Source organism: Engraulis encrasicolus, chromosome 16, assembly GCF_034702125.1.
Source record: "Engraulis encrasicolus isolate BLACKSEA-1 chromosome 16, IST_EnEncr_1.0, whole genome shotgun sequence".
Taxonomy (NCBI): domain Eukaryota; kingdom Metazoa; phylum Chordata; class Actinopteri; order Clupeiformes; family Engraulidae; genus Engraulis; species Engraulis encrasicolus.
In genome coordinates, this window is record NC_085872.1 from 30,047,562 (window position 1) to 30,064,075 (window position 16,514).

The 16,514-nt window shown below is 43.5% G+C and overlaps 1 protein-coding gene across 1 annotated transcript in view; it reads right to left on the bottom strand.

Moving 5' to 3' along the window:
• Positions 1 to 6,728: 6,728 nt before the first annotated feature.
• npc1 (Niemann-Pick disease, type C1) overlaps positions 6,729 to 16,514 on the bottom strand; it is a 34,015-nt gene continuing 24,229 nt past the window's right edge. Inside the window, exons 21-25 of the mRNA XM_063219345.1 lie at positions 13,445 to 13,645; positions 10,042 to 10,273; positions 9,349 to 9,462; positions 8,854 to 9,016; positions 6,729 to 8,419 (exon numbers count right to left, since the gene is read on the bottom strand). Coding sequence (XP_063075415.1) covers positions 8,340 to 8,419; positions 8,854 to 9,016; positions 9,349 to 9,462; positions 10,042 to 10,273; positions 13,445 to 13,645 — 790 coding nt within the window. The 3' untranslated portion in view covers positions 6,729 to 8,339. The remainder of the gene's footprint in view (positions 8,420 to 8,853; positions 9,017 to 9,348; positions 9,463 to 10,041; positions 10,274 to 13,444; positions 13,646 to 16,514) is intronic.

The window sequence follows — 16,514 nt, forward strand, 5'->3', positions numbered from 1 at the left end:
TCCTGGCCAGTTATGCTTAGGGCCTCCAAAACCTTAGCAGTGGCCCTGGTCTCTTGCCCCATGATAGAGTAGAGTAGAGTAACTTTATTCATCCCCAGGAGGAAATTCAGGATATTTACAGTTAAAAAGTTTGCATATAGTTTCTAGCAGTTGAAGCAACAGCAAACAATGAAAAAAGTGAGCTTGTTTAAGATGCCTTGTTTAAAATGTACCCCCCATTACCACAATGGTCCATGCATGAATTATCATTGTAGCTGTCTTAATGGTCCTGGCTTTCCAGAGAACAGTGCCACCTGTGGACAGAGGAAAACATTTTGAGTATCCCAAGACTGCTGTGTTTATTCTGTCCTTTTGTCAAGTTCCTGCAGGTTAAAACACAAATAACCCAAGATAGGGGAAGCAGTTCAAATTTAATTTCATTCAAACTTTCTAATGACATCATTTGCAGATGAATGAATGAATGAATCGTTATCGTTCACGAGTGTGGAAACTTGTCTTCAGTTTCACCATACAGTATAAAAGACACAAAGGACAAACATTACACATTTAAGAAATTACACACTTAAGATGCATAGAGAAGTTAGGGGCAAGTTTTCCTTGCTTTCCTTGTACATTTATTTTGTTTTTTCTAATTTTGGAAAAGGGTTCAAAGGGTAAAAACAGTAACACATTTGGGGGGATATAGTCATGTAGAACATGATGTCAATGATAAAATACAGTAGACCTTACATGGCTACTTCTTGCGCAAACTAAAGAAGGCAAGTGCTACACCCTCCATCATGACAACATTCTACAGAGGAACCATAGAGAGCGTCGTGTCCAGCTGCATCACAGTGTGGGGAGGAAGCTGCACGGAGAAAAACAGGAAGACACTCCAGCGTGTTGTGAACACAGCGAAGAAGATCAGTGGAGTACCACTCCCCTCCCTGCAGGACATTTACACCGCACGCCTCACCCGAAAAGCACTGATGATCATCAAAGACACAAGCCACCCTGCACACAAACTGTTCAGCCTCCTGCCCTCTGGAAAGAGGTACAGGCGCCTCCGTTCCCGTACCACCAGGCTTACAAGCAGCACGATGCATCAAGCAATCAAGATACTGAACACTCAACCCACTCTCCCTTCACTGTCAGCCTCTAGCCAGCCAGGCCACTGACAACGCTCCCCCCCCCTCATCCCCACCACCATATCTGCGACTGAACACTCCACCTGCACTACTACATCTGTGACTGAACTTTCAACCTGCACTAACTCAAAACATACACATGCACACACACACACACACACACACACACACACACACACACACACACACACACACACACACACACACACACACACACACACACACACACACACACACACACACACACACACACACACACACACACACACACACACACACACACACACACACACACACACACACACAAGCACACTGCACTTTCTGCACTAAACCCAAACATACACACACTGACACACAACTCATACTCACACACATACACACACACACACACACACACACACACACACACACATACACAGGTACACACACACAGACGCACACCGCACTTTCTACCTGCACTAAACACACACACACACACACACACACACACACACACACACACACACACACACACACACACACACACACACGCACACAAAACACATACAAACACACACACACACATACTGCTGCTGGTGTATTTAAATAAAAACCTTTTTTAATTATTTATTTCTTCAAATGCTACTATTACTATGTCAGAACGCTATAAAGGACTTTTAGGAAAAAGAACAACAAAATACCTCCTCTTAATGTATGTTCTCTACAAGTCTTCTGTTGTCCAGTCTTGCACTTTAAATGTCTGTATGAGCAATGTCTACGTCCATACTGTCTATGTCCATGTATGAGTACTGTCTATGTCTATACTGTCTATGTCCTTACCTAGATTAGTCTATGTCTGCATGGGAGAGCAAGAAACGCAATTTCAAATTCTTTGTATGACCAGTGCATGTAAAGAAATTGACAATAAACTTGACTTGACTTGACTTGACTTGACTTGTATTGCAACAAGCCCCGTGGTGAGATTGACAGAAACATCTAATTTCAGGTGGTATTAAATTGATAGTGCACAGTATATTTGATGTGATGATAGCATTAGCCAAAATACTGAAGATTCAAGAGCCTTATTTATTTGTATTTTTTTTTACTTTTAGGCACAATTATGGTCTGGTGTTTAGATTCAAGATGTCATAAACTATTTGTTTTCTTAGGTAAAAAAACACACTAATATCGGTAGCCCAAAATGCCATTCATTCTCTTCACTGCTGTTTTTCATAGAGCCGAGCAAAAACACCCATCTCAAGGTTCTGCAGTTCATAAACACGGGCCCAGCACCTTGTTCAAAACATTGTCTGTTTTTGTGGAGGCACAGCAGTGTGTGTGTGTGTGTGTGTGTGTGTGTGTTAGTGTGTGTGTGTGTGTGTGTGTGTGTGTGTGTGTGTGTGTGTGTGTGTGTGTGTGTGTGTGTGTGTGTGTGTGTGTGTGAGAGAGAGAGAGAGAGAGAGAGAGAGAGAGAGAGAGAGAGAGAGAGAGAGAGAGAGAGAGAGAGAGAGAGTGTGTGTGTGTGTGTGTGTGTTTGGGCGGGAGGGAGGTGGTGTGTATTCTTCGCGCCCTGATGGTCTGACACGGTTCCAGGGTAAACACGCTGTGTGCAGTCACGCTGCTCTCGTGCGGGCGGCCATCAAAACAAACACCCCAGGGCCTGACCCGGGGATGCGCCGCATACGTGGCTTAGCTGCCCCCATTGAGCGGCTAATTCCCCCCTCGCTGCCATGTGAAAGCAGGCTATTGACAGCCCTTTCCTGGGCATCGTGGTCACACATCAGTGACCCTCATTGTGGCAAAAAGTATGTGTGTACTTCGCCGGGGCCAAGCTGTTCCTGGCATGCTTCCTTTTCAAAACGGACAGATTTCGGCTGAGGCGGCACTTTGTGCCCTTCCCACTGTTCTGTGACTCAGAGGTTTCTCTCTCTCTTTCTCTTTCTCTTTCTCTTTCTCTTTCTCTCCCTCTCCTCTTTCCCTCCATTTCTCCCTTGGTCTCTGCCCCTTGTCACCATTATTAGCTGTTTGTAAACAAGGAAGTGGCCTATCTGTAGCATTGAACAGGCCTTAATTGACTGCATTGTGTACGTGGTTGGCCATGGTTATACTACTTGTAGTGAATGGAGCGGAGCCTCTTGTCTTGTCGTCTGATGTTTATCGGCTCAACCTGGTGGGGAGGGGAATCTGTTAGTTGTGAATCTGCAATGACATTCCCTTGTTGTTATGGCCACTTTGACCGGGCCCGGGACACAATCAATTGAAAAGGCCCCACTCTCAATACATAGGTACTGTACAATGCCCCCAGTTCCCTGGGCCCGGGACACCTTACCCGTTTGCCCCCACCCCTGTTGGTGGGCCTAGCCCTTGTTGTTGTAGAATGGGATCCTTGGGTCAGGTTGGTGTGGGGGAGATAGCTGACTAGGCCATCTGATCCCCCACCACTGCTGCTCTCGCCGGCCGCTTCCCCGTCAAACGGGCCTGTACTGGTAGGAGAGAGCCAGTGACGCATGGCGGGACACAGAATGCCTCATGATTATTTGATGAGGGTCCAGGAGATTCAACCACCATTACATAAGGGGACACTGATACGGGACGTCTCTGCAGAAACATATAGGACGTGAGCACGCACGCACGCACGCACGCACGCACGCACGCACGCACGCACGCACGCACACACACACACACACACACACACACTATGGCCCCCCCAATCTCCCTCGGCCCGGGACAACTGACCCCTTTGTCCCCCCTTGTCAGCTTCCCTGCACACACACAACAACTGCAAATGGATGCACAGACAGAGACAGAGACATAGACATGATATGGTGTTAAATCACATTCAGTTCACCTTTTAAGCCATCAATGCATTATGCAATAACAGTGTAACAACACAGCAGGAGTATCTAGGCTACAGCCTATGCATTACTACCACAATATGCACGGTGTCCATTTCCCATGCCGACAAAGAGAAAATAGAATACCCTGATGCCCTGAGAGAAACTGTGCTTTCAACCCCACTACTGAGTTTTCAGCAATATGACCATGTAATAAGGGGGATCATGTGATCCTAAAAGGCTCAGAGGGCTGAGATGATTAATGAATGTGGATACTGGTATGCCGGTCGTTTCCTTTACAGACCAGGATGAGGAACACTGTGGTGGGGTCGGTGTGGGAGTGCGTGGAAGATGGGGCATGGGGATTTTGGTGTGGGCCAAGACCATTCACAGAGCCTGATGCCTTAGAAGCTTTTTCATCCACCACTCTTCTCATATCCGGCAGTGCCTTGGTATACTACGTCTGGAGGTAGATGCAAAGTTAAGCCCTTTGCTATGGGAAAAGATTTGTTAGCTTTGGTTCTTTCAGTATACACTGCTCTTATTAATAATAATTACCTGTGCATCCAGCGCAGCACTAGCTGACAATGTCTGCATACCATTTCTTTCTGTTTGCTCTCACTATTTGGTTTGTCTTCAAACTCCACATCCCATTCCTTTTAAATACTTCATAATTTCACTGCTGAAGGACTGAAATATTAACCACTCTATTTCTGTCTGAGAGAGGGGAGTGAGCAGGTGAGTAGAGCATGGTTGTACTCTGAAATTTCCTTAAGGATGGAGAAAGGGGGGCATAGGAGGCCTGCACTGATATTCAGGCGTTTCTCACAGACCAACATGTCATCATACATTGTGTATAGATGACACGCTAACTCCCATTGTCATTGTGACACAGCACTCCACAGCACACAAGTGAACACTGCACACTGCACACTACGAAATTGCATGTATGCCTCACCTGTGCAAGGGGGCAGCAGCCCTCTATGGCGCCCCAAGGGAGCAGTGCGGCGAGACGGTACCATGCTCAGGGTACCTCAGTCATGGAGGAGGATGGGGGAGAGCACTGGTTAATTACTCCCCCCACCAACCTGGCGGGTCAGGAGTTGAACCGGCAACCTTTGGGCTACAAGTCTGACGCCCTAACCGCTTACCCATGACTGCCCTAATTATGAGATGGAGGATGAATGGAGTGGGGTGGGGTGGTAGGGTAGGTAGAGGCAGACATTACTGTATATTAACCCTACAAATCCTCATAGAATGTCCACCTGTGTTGTTTTGATGGATAGCGCCTTGGCCAAGCCACACACATAGGTCAAAATGGATGCTATAGCAATCACAGCCAGTTCAGATGTAGATACTGTATGTAATTAAGATAATTAATTAACACATCTGTGTTTAATTAACTCATCTGTGGCTACAAAGGAAAATACAGCCATTAGCTCCCTGAAAGAGGAGCTGATGCTTGCTTACTCTTTGATAAAAAGCCACGGCTGTGCTGCTCATTGGCCGCTTTTCTGCTCCAGTGGGCAGTGATGTGCCAGGTCAATTTGGGTCAGTTTAGGGCCAGCAAATGACAAGCCAAGTCTCTTACATAAGACCCTGGAACTCTATCTCCCCCTTCCCTTCCCTTCCCTTCCCACTGCCCGGCCACGGCCCAGGCAAATGAATATTGCATCCCCCCTACCACCACCCCTGACGCCACCACAAGCGAAGAGAGATAGAAACATATGAATTAAGGATGAGATGGCAGCATGTCTGACAACAATTCTAAAGAGCAAGCCAAAGCCTGGGGTAGGGTAGGGTAGCCTACGCGCACAACGAGGGCCAGCAACTCTCTCAGCAACATTAAATCATAATAAAAAAACTGCTCCGTGTGCGGTTTTTTTTTTCAATTATGATATCACATTTATCAGCAATCTTCTACATTCCTAATTTTTTTTTTAGTACAGTTAAACCAAGTTGTGCTGCAAATCTGTCAACAAGTTTTGCTATCTAATGCGTGCTGCAGAAATTGCTGGCTCACCATACACATTTCACAATGGCTCTGTTATCTTCAGAGAACTAGGTCAAGCTGTGGATGACAACAAACCGGGCACTCGCCTCACTGCGGTTGCAGATGGTGCCACGTGGTGGTCTAAAAGAACACTGCAACGCATGGTTTTCATAAACTGCATACTGTAAATAAACGCCATCATAGCTCCAGTATTTCAGATGATGGATATTTTGCTAACCGCAAACTACAAACTAGGCAACAGAAAGATTATTATTAAAAGATATAGGCCTATCAATAAGCTGCAGTAGAAGGGAGATAAAAGTGGGCATGTTTGAGTCCTGACAGCCTGATCTTCCACCTCGGTGGTTGATGAGCTCTATTCTCCTTTGATTGGTACTTGTAATGGTGCTACTAAATATTTAATATAGTCGCAAAACATGTCAAGTCTGTTTAGGGTGTTGCATGGTTCCAAGATAGGTGTATAGTGTGTAAATTGTAGCGGCCGATTTACCCCCATAGGTGGCGTAGTTGTCACTCACATAAATCTGCCAAGTTATTTGACAAAAACACCTAGTCCTGCAATACAGAAATCACAGAGCAAAACCTGTCTTGCCATCCTGAACATGGTTTCAGTGCTTTAAGAGTATGGTAACATTTTCAACTGGTACATTTTACTTCCCAGTAATGCAGAAACTTGAAGAAAACGTAATTGTGTCAATGCAATGCGTTATAAGTGTTCAATCAATAACCCCTTAAAACATTTGCCACCATCAGTCAATAACACATTAGACAACATTAAAAATTAGTAAAAGCTTTTATTTTCAAAACAAAGTCATAGAAATCTAGAAATGAAAACCTATCCTGCTGCATCTTTTAAGTTTGTTTTAAGAGAGTAGCTTTACACACATGGTTGTCTACACAATATTATACTTGGTAATATCTCAATGCTCAGCATTGTTGGTTACTGACCTGTGCTTCAACAAGCAACTGCAAATAAAGCCATGACCAGGGATCTGTGTCCAGTACTTTACACTTTCATAAACAAAGTGTGGTGCTGGACTGATTCCATGCTAGAACCTTTAAACCGAATGCAATTAAAATAACCCTCTCCCACACCCAATGGGCTCTGAGGTACTATAAACCCACTGTAACCAAACTCTTGGCTTGTCCATAACTGGTGGGCCTTACCATCAGGTCTACCGTAACTTTAACATTAACAGTCAAGTAAGGCCTAAATCCCATAAAACACTAGACCCAAATTGCTACAGTAACTGAAGCAATGAACATATCTGACGGAGCAGAACAAAGATTATATTTAGGACAAATCTTGATTGGATCATGCTCACCTCCTCTCAGTCGTCTCTGACTGAACCAGTACTCTGATTTGTCACTGCCAAAGTACCACCTTGGGACTTTCGTGTGTTCAACAGATGGTGGATTTTTTTTACAAAACGTAACCATGATAACAAAAAAGCAAACAATACATAACCACATTCATAGCCACTGAGTATTTTGCCTATCTGGAATTGCTAGGCGAATGCACATAATTGCATGAAGATCAAAACTCATAAAACAAGTTAAAAAGAAAATACATGTACCACATTAAGATTAACCATTGGAAGCCTGAAATCGTTTAGCAAATCAAATACATAATATCAGTGGTTTTACTTGGGGACATAGTGTCAGTCCTTGCACTAGCTCAGAGATGGATAACACCCCAAAGTGTACACTTGAATTAAAATTAAAACTTGGATGCACTTTTTCTTTTTTGGATATCTTCTGGATGATCTTTTCGATCACGAGGGGGTTCTTATTGCTTACTATTGCTGACGACACAGTTGTACAGAACATTTAAAACAAAATATAAATAGAAACAAAAAAAAACATTACAGATTATTATTTGTAGTTCTTATATACATTTCCCGTTTTTCAAAACAGAAACACCGTTGGTTAAAAACTATGTTAGTGACATCGTTTGTCTCCTACAGGAAGCTGCGGTACTTTCCGCCCACATAGCATCCTTTACTTCTGGAAACAACTGGTGGACAGTACAGTCTCTGTATGGAAGCTTTCAGTAAGTCCCCCTCCATGGGATCAAGAGGGTAGGAAGGTGAGGGGGGAAAATGTTCATAAAAACACAAATGCCCAAAATGGTCAGATGTCCCACGATCTTCCGTACATGAGCAGCTTTGCAAGGTAAGGACTTGACTTATTGTGTGTGTGTGTGTGTGTGTGTGTGTGTGTGTGTGTGTGTGTGTGTGTGTGTGTGTGTGTGTGTGTGTGTGTGTGTGTGTGTGTGTGTGTGTGTGTGTGTGTGTGTGTGTGTCCATCGATCAGCTTTGTACTCTGTGATGGATGCTGCAGTGTTCTGTCTCGCATATTGTGCGACAAACTATTGCACACAGGCTAGTTTAGGAGCCATTCTCTCTCTGTGCCTGTGACGCGTGCGGATGCGGCAAGTATTTTAGCTTTATTTACAGATGGGCCTAGAAAAGCACAGACAGACAAATAGACAGAAGAAAGAAAGAAAGAATAGATGTGATTAGCACACTGGGGAACTACAAGTATTAGTCAAATAGGTTATATGCTACAAGGAAAATCAACACAACATTTGGGACCCAAGCAGTGGAGTTCTTGGGTGTCTACATTACATTGCATTTAGTAGAAAGATTTATCAAAAGGTTTTGTGTCCTCAGAGGACATAATCAACGAGGTCTTGAGCATCTACACTATATGGCATTTAGTAGAAAGAGTTATCGAAAGGTTTCATCCACAGTGGACATAATCCAGAGCATACCAGTTGAGAAGAGAATACAGAATACGTGTGTGTGAGTGTGTGTGTGAGATGCATTTTATGTATTTGTTGTGTTTAACGCGCGCACCATTTAAGTACGCTTGACTTGACGGGACTTGTCTTTACCTGCATAACTGAGTAGGACGGGTAGGAAGATGAGGCCGTGGGTGGCGCCCAGCAACACGATGGCCAGGTACATACGGAAGTAGAACACCTGGAAGATCTGCGACTTCGACAGGGCCAGGATCAGGATGCCTCCGAACTTGGTCAGCGTGATGCCACTGAACACCTGAGAACAGTTGTTGACTTAAGCGGGATGGAAGAAGACTGTGCATTCCATAAAATCATTCAAGTTAGAATTAGAATTAAAAGAGTTAGAATTGACTTCTAAAGAAGCGAGAGCATGTTGTATGAAATTGGCTAGTTTATTTTGGCAGAACATAATATTATGACAACGTTATAGTGACAAATGCCAAACCTGTTGTTGTAGACATACAGTATAAAATATCAAGTAACTAACTATGTGCAATGCACATTTCCTTTTTTCCCAAACTGTATTACCGGTATGTTATAGCCTGAAGGACGATGAGGGTCTAGGTGATTGTGGGAATGAATGCTTACCGAGCTGCCCATATGTGCCAGTGCCTCCTCTGCCCTCTCCACCCTTGAGCCCTTGGTGCTGGTGGAGAACGCCCGCACTATGTGACTGCAGAACTCAACAGAGATACCACAACTCTGGAGACACAGACACAGGGGGGAAAAAAACACATTACTTAAACATAGTGAGTAAGCGTGTCACTCACTAAGTCACATACTACTCAGACAATGTCCAGCACATTTCAGATAAAAAACAGGTGCCGTCAGATAAAGCTTAAGCCTGCAAAAGAAAATATTGTTAAATAGTGCTACCTCTAATCTTAAATGTGATGTGTTACATGTATTTGGAATAGGACCCCAGGAAGACTAGCGAACTGCTATGGCATAAGCTAATGGGGATCCTTTAATAAAAAATAAAACAAAATAATCAAAGTAAGACTAAAACTGCATTATAAGTTCTTGTGAGTTCCTGCTGTGTTTGTGCCTGCTGCTTTTTCCTCACACCTCAGAGCAGAACAGAATGTTGACGGTCGGGTCTGGTCTAATCTAATCTAATCTGTCTGGCTCTACAAAATGTAAATGACAGTCAGCAAACGATGATACTCTCAATATATTCCTGGTCATACCTGTAGACTTCACCAAAAACAAATAAACAAAAAACAAAAAAAAACAAACGCAAACACACACAAGAAAAAGAAAAAACAGAGAGAGACTCACCATGACCAAGTTGACGAGGGAGACGGCGTTGAGGCTGATGCCCCACAGCCACATGACGCCGAACATGTTGACCAGGATCATGGCGATGGTGAGGCTCACCAGGAACGCCGACCAGAACTGGAAGCCCAGCAGCACCGACGTCACCACGAAGATGGCCGCCAGCGACGCGCACAGGTTCAGCGCCGTGTCGTACACGATCGTCAGGTACTGCTCGTAGAACACGTAGAAGACGCTGCAGGGAGAAATTAGATTAGATTATCCCTTATTGTCTCTTCAGGAGAGAAATTCTGAGTGGGTATGAGAAAGTGTGATTCACAGTTAACATCAGATCAACACCACAGACAAGACTTAAGGATCACAAAGAAACAAAGAAACATACAGTATACTAAACAGAGAAACATACAACCATTATTAGTGCACACAACGTTCCAGATTTGACTTTTAGCAGTTTAATTGGGGAAAATTAAAGGAAAATTTAAATCATTGCTTGATCTTCAAATAGGTTCAAATTTTCAATCGATCAAAATGTATTTATAACACAATTATCACAACTATACAGTTGACTCAGAGTGCTTTAAAACACACATACACATTCCCACACCAGCTCCGGTGTGTGGCATCAGGCAGAGGAGAGATATGTGAGAGGGACGGAACGGTTGTTGTTCGAGAGGAAAGTTGAGTGATATAATAACCATATGTCAAAAGTGAACCCCAAATTTATTTACACTCTCGAGTTGCCCATTCAGATTTTATTTTTTCTGGTACAGTATATTAAAGGGACACTGTGTGAGAATTTAACTTGTTTATTTCCAGAATTCATGCTGCCCATTCACTAATGTTACCTTTTTCATGAATACTTACCACCACCATGAAATTCTAAGTATTCATTATGACTGGAAAATTTGCACTTTTAGGCCTACATGAAAAGAGGGATCTTCTCCATGGTCCGCCAGTTTGAATTTCCAAAAATAGCCATTTTTAGCTGCAAAAAATAGCCTAACTCTGCTTGGACCATACTAGAAAATATTTGTTAATTACTTAGTAAACTTTCATGAAAAGATCAAATTTGCCAATAGGCAGCCCAGTTTCAATGAACAGCATAGTTGCAGCACCTTTTTTGACCATTTCCTGCACAGTGTCCCTTTAAATAATGAAATTATATTATATGCTTTATCAGTTATTACATTTGTACATTGAAGATAAAATGGTTCAAGACCAGTGATGTAGATGCAGTAAAAAGTAATTCACTAATATTTTGTGTAAAATCTAACGATTTTGTTTTAGACTGATAAGATCTCCTTAGATTTAACAGATATCCACAAAATTAGCTTACCATACAAATGAAAAAGACACGACAGTAGGCATGCATCACTGCACCAGGGCAAGCAGGGGCTAGTTCTGCCTTCAAGCTACCATATTTTTTTATTCATTTTTTTTAAATCATATTGCAAGTCAGGGAGAAATTCTTTCCACCACACTTTAACATTGGACACATTCCCCGTCCTATTACAACAGTTCCTCTGACTGGCTGCCAAAGTTGTATTGAACTGTTTTGTCAGAAAGACAGAAAAAAAGAGAAACACTGGCTGAAATGAAGGGAAGGCACTAGAGCAAGGGTCAATGTAGCACCCTTCAAAAAAGCTTCACATGTGCAGCATATGACCAGCGGTAGGCGGGGCCACACCACTGCAGACCGCGAATGGGCCAGACAGACTTCCTCCTGCCTCGTCACACACAGGAGAGGGACTAGGAAGGAGAGGAGGGGCCATCACAAGGCTGCTGAGAGTGTCATCCAAACACCGCAGCAAAAACAGGACATAACAAGATAGGGATTATTCCTCTGCAATCACCAGCGATCTAGGTCAGTGGCCGCCAGACGTACAAACAGATGTGGAAAACACCACATAGGTGCCTAGGCTCAGACAACATGTAAAAACCCTCTTCTTTCACCCCTTTAAGCTTTCACCTGCTTCCACTCCGTTGGGGACCTTTAAAATTATCTCACATGAATTCTTGAGCAGTCCCTGACTGCAACCATGACTAATATTTCTTCAGCTTCAGGTCAATCGGAGGATCAGCAATTTAAATGTAAATTTTGGGTCTAAATTTGTTCGGCAGCTCTCAGCAAGAACTGACCTGACCTGAAATGAACTGAAGTACTCTACAGTGAATGCAAACTTCTGGAGAACTTGCTCCCTGCCCCGACCGTGGCTCTAACAGTAGGGCACTGGGCTGCTACACCGGTGTCCTGTCGATATGCGCTCCCTGTCCAGATGAGCTCCTTTTCGCTACTGAGCATGCGCACGTATGCGCACTTCCACGCAGTGATTTCGGCGGATGATTGTCCATCGAGCTGAGCTACCAAACAGCTGATCTTATTTTACATGCTGGATACCAACTGCAGGACGCGACACGCTATTACAAGTAGGTTTGCAGAACAGGGAGACATCCGTGCCCATAAGCTGGTGAGAGAGATGCATTGCACTACCGAACCGAGTAAATTTTGCACACACCCTCGAAGGCTACACTTCCTGGCGGAAAAATACCCCACGCCAAACTTTGCCTAAAATAGCCTATGCACCTAATAATCAACCCTAGACACCGATTTAAGAAAATCTGACCTAGGCCTTATTTAGCCTACCCCTCGTTACATCAAACTTTTCCTAAGTAGCCCATGGCATCTAAAAAATTAGTCAGGCTGTCTCTGTTTAAGAAAATCCGAGCAATTTCACATACCCGACGTTGCATCAAACTTGTAATGATACATGCAGCATGCCGCAAGCCCCGAAAGAAGGTAGGCTATCCCATGTAATGACATGTAGCCTCCCTACTTCAGAAGCAAAAACTATCACATAGGTAGGTTATGACTCTTGTCCTGGGAACAGAAGCGTTCAGCTTATCATTTGCTGATTATGAAAAAATACCCAAAGCAGCTTAGATGTTTGTTGCTGTTCTAGTTCATATTGATTCATTATTAGAAACTTCTCTGGAAAAGTCAATAGGCACAAACGAGACACACCACTGGTTGTAAAATAGTAGGCATAAATAAAACAAACAATCCTATACAGGCCTATCGGCAAGTTATTAAAACATCTCCAACGTCTCCAGTGAAAATCAAGGTAGCTCATTTCGACAAGGCAGCGTAAATCGACAGAACGCCACTGTCGAGTTTGGCTACTGGTAGCTCATCTCGACGAAGCAGCTCATCTCGACAGAACACCGGCGACCCGGGTTCGATTCCAGCCCGGGTCCTCTGCCAAACCTTCCCCATCTCTCTCTCCCCACTCGTTTCCTGTCCAATCTCTCGCCATCCTATCGTAAATAAACTAATAAAAGACCAAAAGAATATCAACATTAACTACGTTAAGCATTAACTTGCTCCCTGCTGCTGCTGGTGCCTTACCTGTAGGGGAACACCCGGTAGTCCTTGCCCTCCTGCCGCATGCTGAGCGTGATGTTGTCGGCCAGCTCGCGGGCCATTTTCATGGCGGTGATGAAGTCGGGCGACTTGGTGAGGATGGTGTGGTACGTCATGAAGTAGGTGGCGCCCACGTTGGTGTCGTTGCCGATCAGGTCCACCGCTGTGGCATACGCCGCATGCCCACTGTAAATCAGATCAAATGAAATGCTTGTTAACATTGCGTGTGTGTGTGTGCATAATTAATTAAACTCTCTTGGCAGAACATTAAGGCATGGTGGTGTGTGTGTGTGTGTGTGTGTGTGTGTGTGTGTGTGTGTGTGTGTGTGTGTGTGTGTGTGTGTGTGTGTGTGTGTGTGTGTGTGTGTGTGTGTGTGTGTGTGTGTGTGTGTGTGTGTGTGTGTGTGTGTGTGTCATCCAATGAACGCAGTAGCATTAGTAAACAAAGGAAGGAATTTCACACAAATCCTGGGTATGTAATATATGTACGTGTGGTGGCTTGCACTGAAGCTGATAACCGAAAGCAAAGAGAAAGAGTTGACAAAAAGACTGGTCATAATTGGGAGCCTGTCCATTTGGAGACGGAGATGTCACATCTATCCATGGAGACTACTGGGCTTACTATTTTTACATCATCAAACTTGCCAATCTACAGAATGTTTCCAATAATATTTGGATCTGTGATCCTTCCCTCTGTGACAATCCAAATAACAGTACTAAACTGTGTGTGTGTGTCTGCTGGATTGAACAGACTGTGCAGACTACTATTGCACCATGCATGTGTAAAGGGCGCAGCACTTTCTGCCTCTCTGAAGACCATCCAAAGAAAAAAAACGCAGTGGTTTGTGTACAGAAGTTGAGTCTGAGGCTGAAACCATTTTGCACTTCGGGAAGAAGCACATTTTCAACTAACTTGGTTTACACTAATTAAATAAGCAGTGCTGATGTGTGAGCTCTATCCTGTATTAAACTCTGGAAAAGTGACACACTGGAACCCTTCAGTCTCAGTCTATAATGTGTGGCTGGATGCTGCAGTATATGCATGCGCAGTGTAGTGTAGTGTAGTACAGTGCAGTAACGTGCAGGGCTGTGGTGAACTGAGGTGAAATGCCATGTGTGTGGTGCGTCATTGCCACATGGTAGGGCTGGGCGGTATACCGTTAAAAAAACGTGAAATCGGTTTTCACCTACACAAGGTTCACTTTTTGATGAGAAGGATTTTTAAAAAACGTTTTTATTCCAAAAAAGTCAATAAAATAGAAATGGAGATAAATAAAAATTCAGGATTTTATCTCATTTTTACATTTCAGCCTTTTCTTCAGAAACACTGACATGTGGGGGAAAATCGCCGCTTATGAAAAAAAAGTCGTGCAGAGAACCGTGATATTAATTTTCATCAAGAAAACCGTGATGCACATTTTCTCAAGAACCGCCCAGCCCTACCACATGGTAACTATCCCGTCCTCTATTGGTTGGCAGAGGGTAATGTTGACCCATAATAGTTTCAAATCTTGGCTGTGTCGTTTGCATAGCTACACGTCAATATGAATACATACATGTTGTAGTGTAGTGTAGTGTAGTGTAGTAGTGTACATGGCTGTGGTTAACTGGTGAAATGACTTGAATAGTGAGTCATTTGTTGCGTTTACATGAGTCATTTAATTCGGAATTAACCCCATTTAATTCTGAATAAAGCTTAATTCCGCTTTGAAAACGTCATGATAAAACGTCTTAGTTCGGACTTAAATGAAAGATCAAAGGAAACTCGACGGAACTATTTAATTCGGAATTATTAATTCGGAATTAAAAACATCATGTAAACGTATAGCCAGTGCTACATACTGAATACCCTGTTTAACTGAAAATAATATATACAGTGCCCTCCATAATTATTGGCACCCCTGGTTGAGATGTGTTAAAAGCCTTAAAATAAATTCAGTGTTTATTGCAGAAGAATACTGTCACATTGAAAATTGTAGGAAAATGTAGCCTTCAACTCAAATGAATTGTAAGAAAATAAAAAAATCCCTGACTAAAAAATAATTATTTTTCATTAAATCACCTGTTCCACAATTATTGGCACCCTTTACAATTCCCAGGAAATAAATATAATTGAAGCATTTCTGTCATTTCTACAGTAGTTTACAAAGTTTACCAGAGTATGTAGGAACATTTAATTAGTAATTCATCAATTCCTGTTTCCCTGGGGTATAAATATGACGTGACACCGAGGCCCTTTCTCTTATCCACTCTTAAACATGGGAAAGACAAAGGAACACAGCATACAAGTGAGGCAGATGTGCGCCGACCTTCACAGGTCAGGCAGAGGCTACAAGAAGATTGCCACTCAACTGCAGCTGCCCATATCCACTGTGAGAGGAATAATTAAGAAGTTCCAAACAACTGGAACAGTGGTAAACAAGCCTGGACGAGGACCCAAGTTTATTTTGCCACCACGCACAGTGAGGAGGATGGTAAGAGAAATCAAAAGATCTCCAAAGCTCACTGTTACAGAATTACAACAAATGGTAGCATCCTGGGGTCACAAAGTCTCCAAATCAACCATCAGGCGCTGTCTACACGCCAACAAGCTGTTTGGGAGGCATGCACGGAGAAAACCTTTCCTCACTCACAATCATAAACGCAAACGTCTGGAGTTTGCCAAGCGGTATTGGGGCTTCAACTGGGACCGTGTGCTTTGGTCAGATGAGACCAAGATTGAGCTTTTTGGCAACAAACACTCTAAGTGGGTCTGGCGTGCCACAAAAGATGCGCATGCTGAAAAGCACCTCATACCCACTGTGAAGTATGGGGGTGGGTCAGTGATGCTGTGGGGCTGTTTCGCTTCCAAAGGCCCTGGGAACCTTGTTAGGGTGCATGGCATCATGAATGCTTTGAAATACCAGGACATTTTAAATCAAAATCTGTTGCCCTCTGCCCGAAAGCTGAAGATGGGTCGTCACTGGGTCTTTCAGCAAGACAATGACCCTAAACATATGGCCAAATCTACACAGAAATGGTTCACCAGACACAAAATCAAGCTCCTCCTATGGCC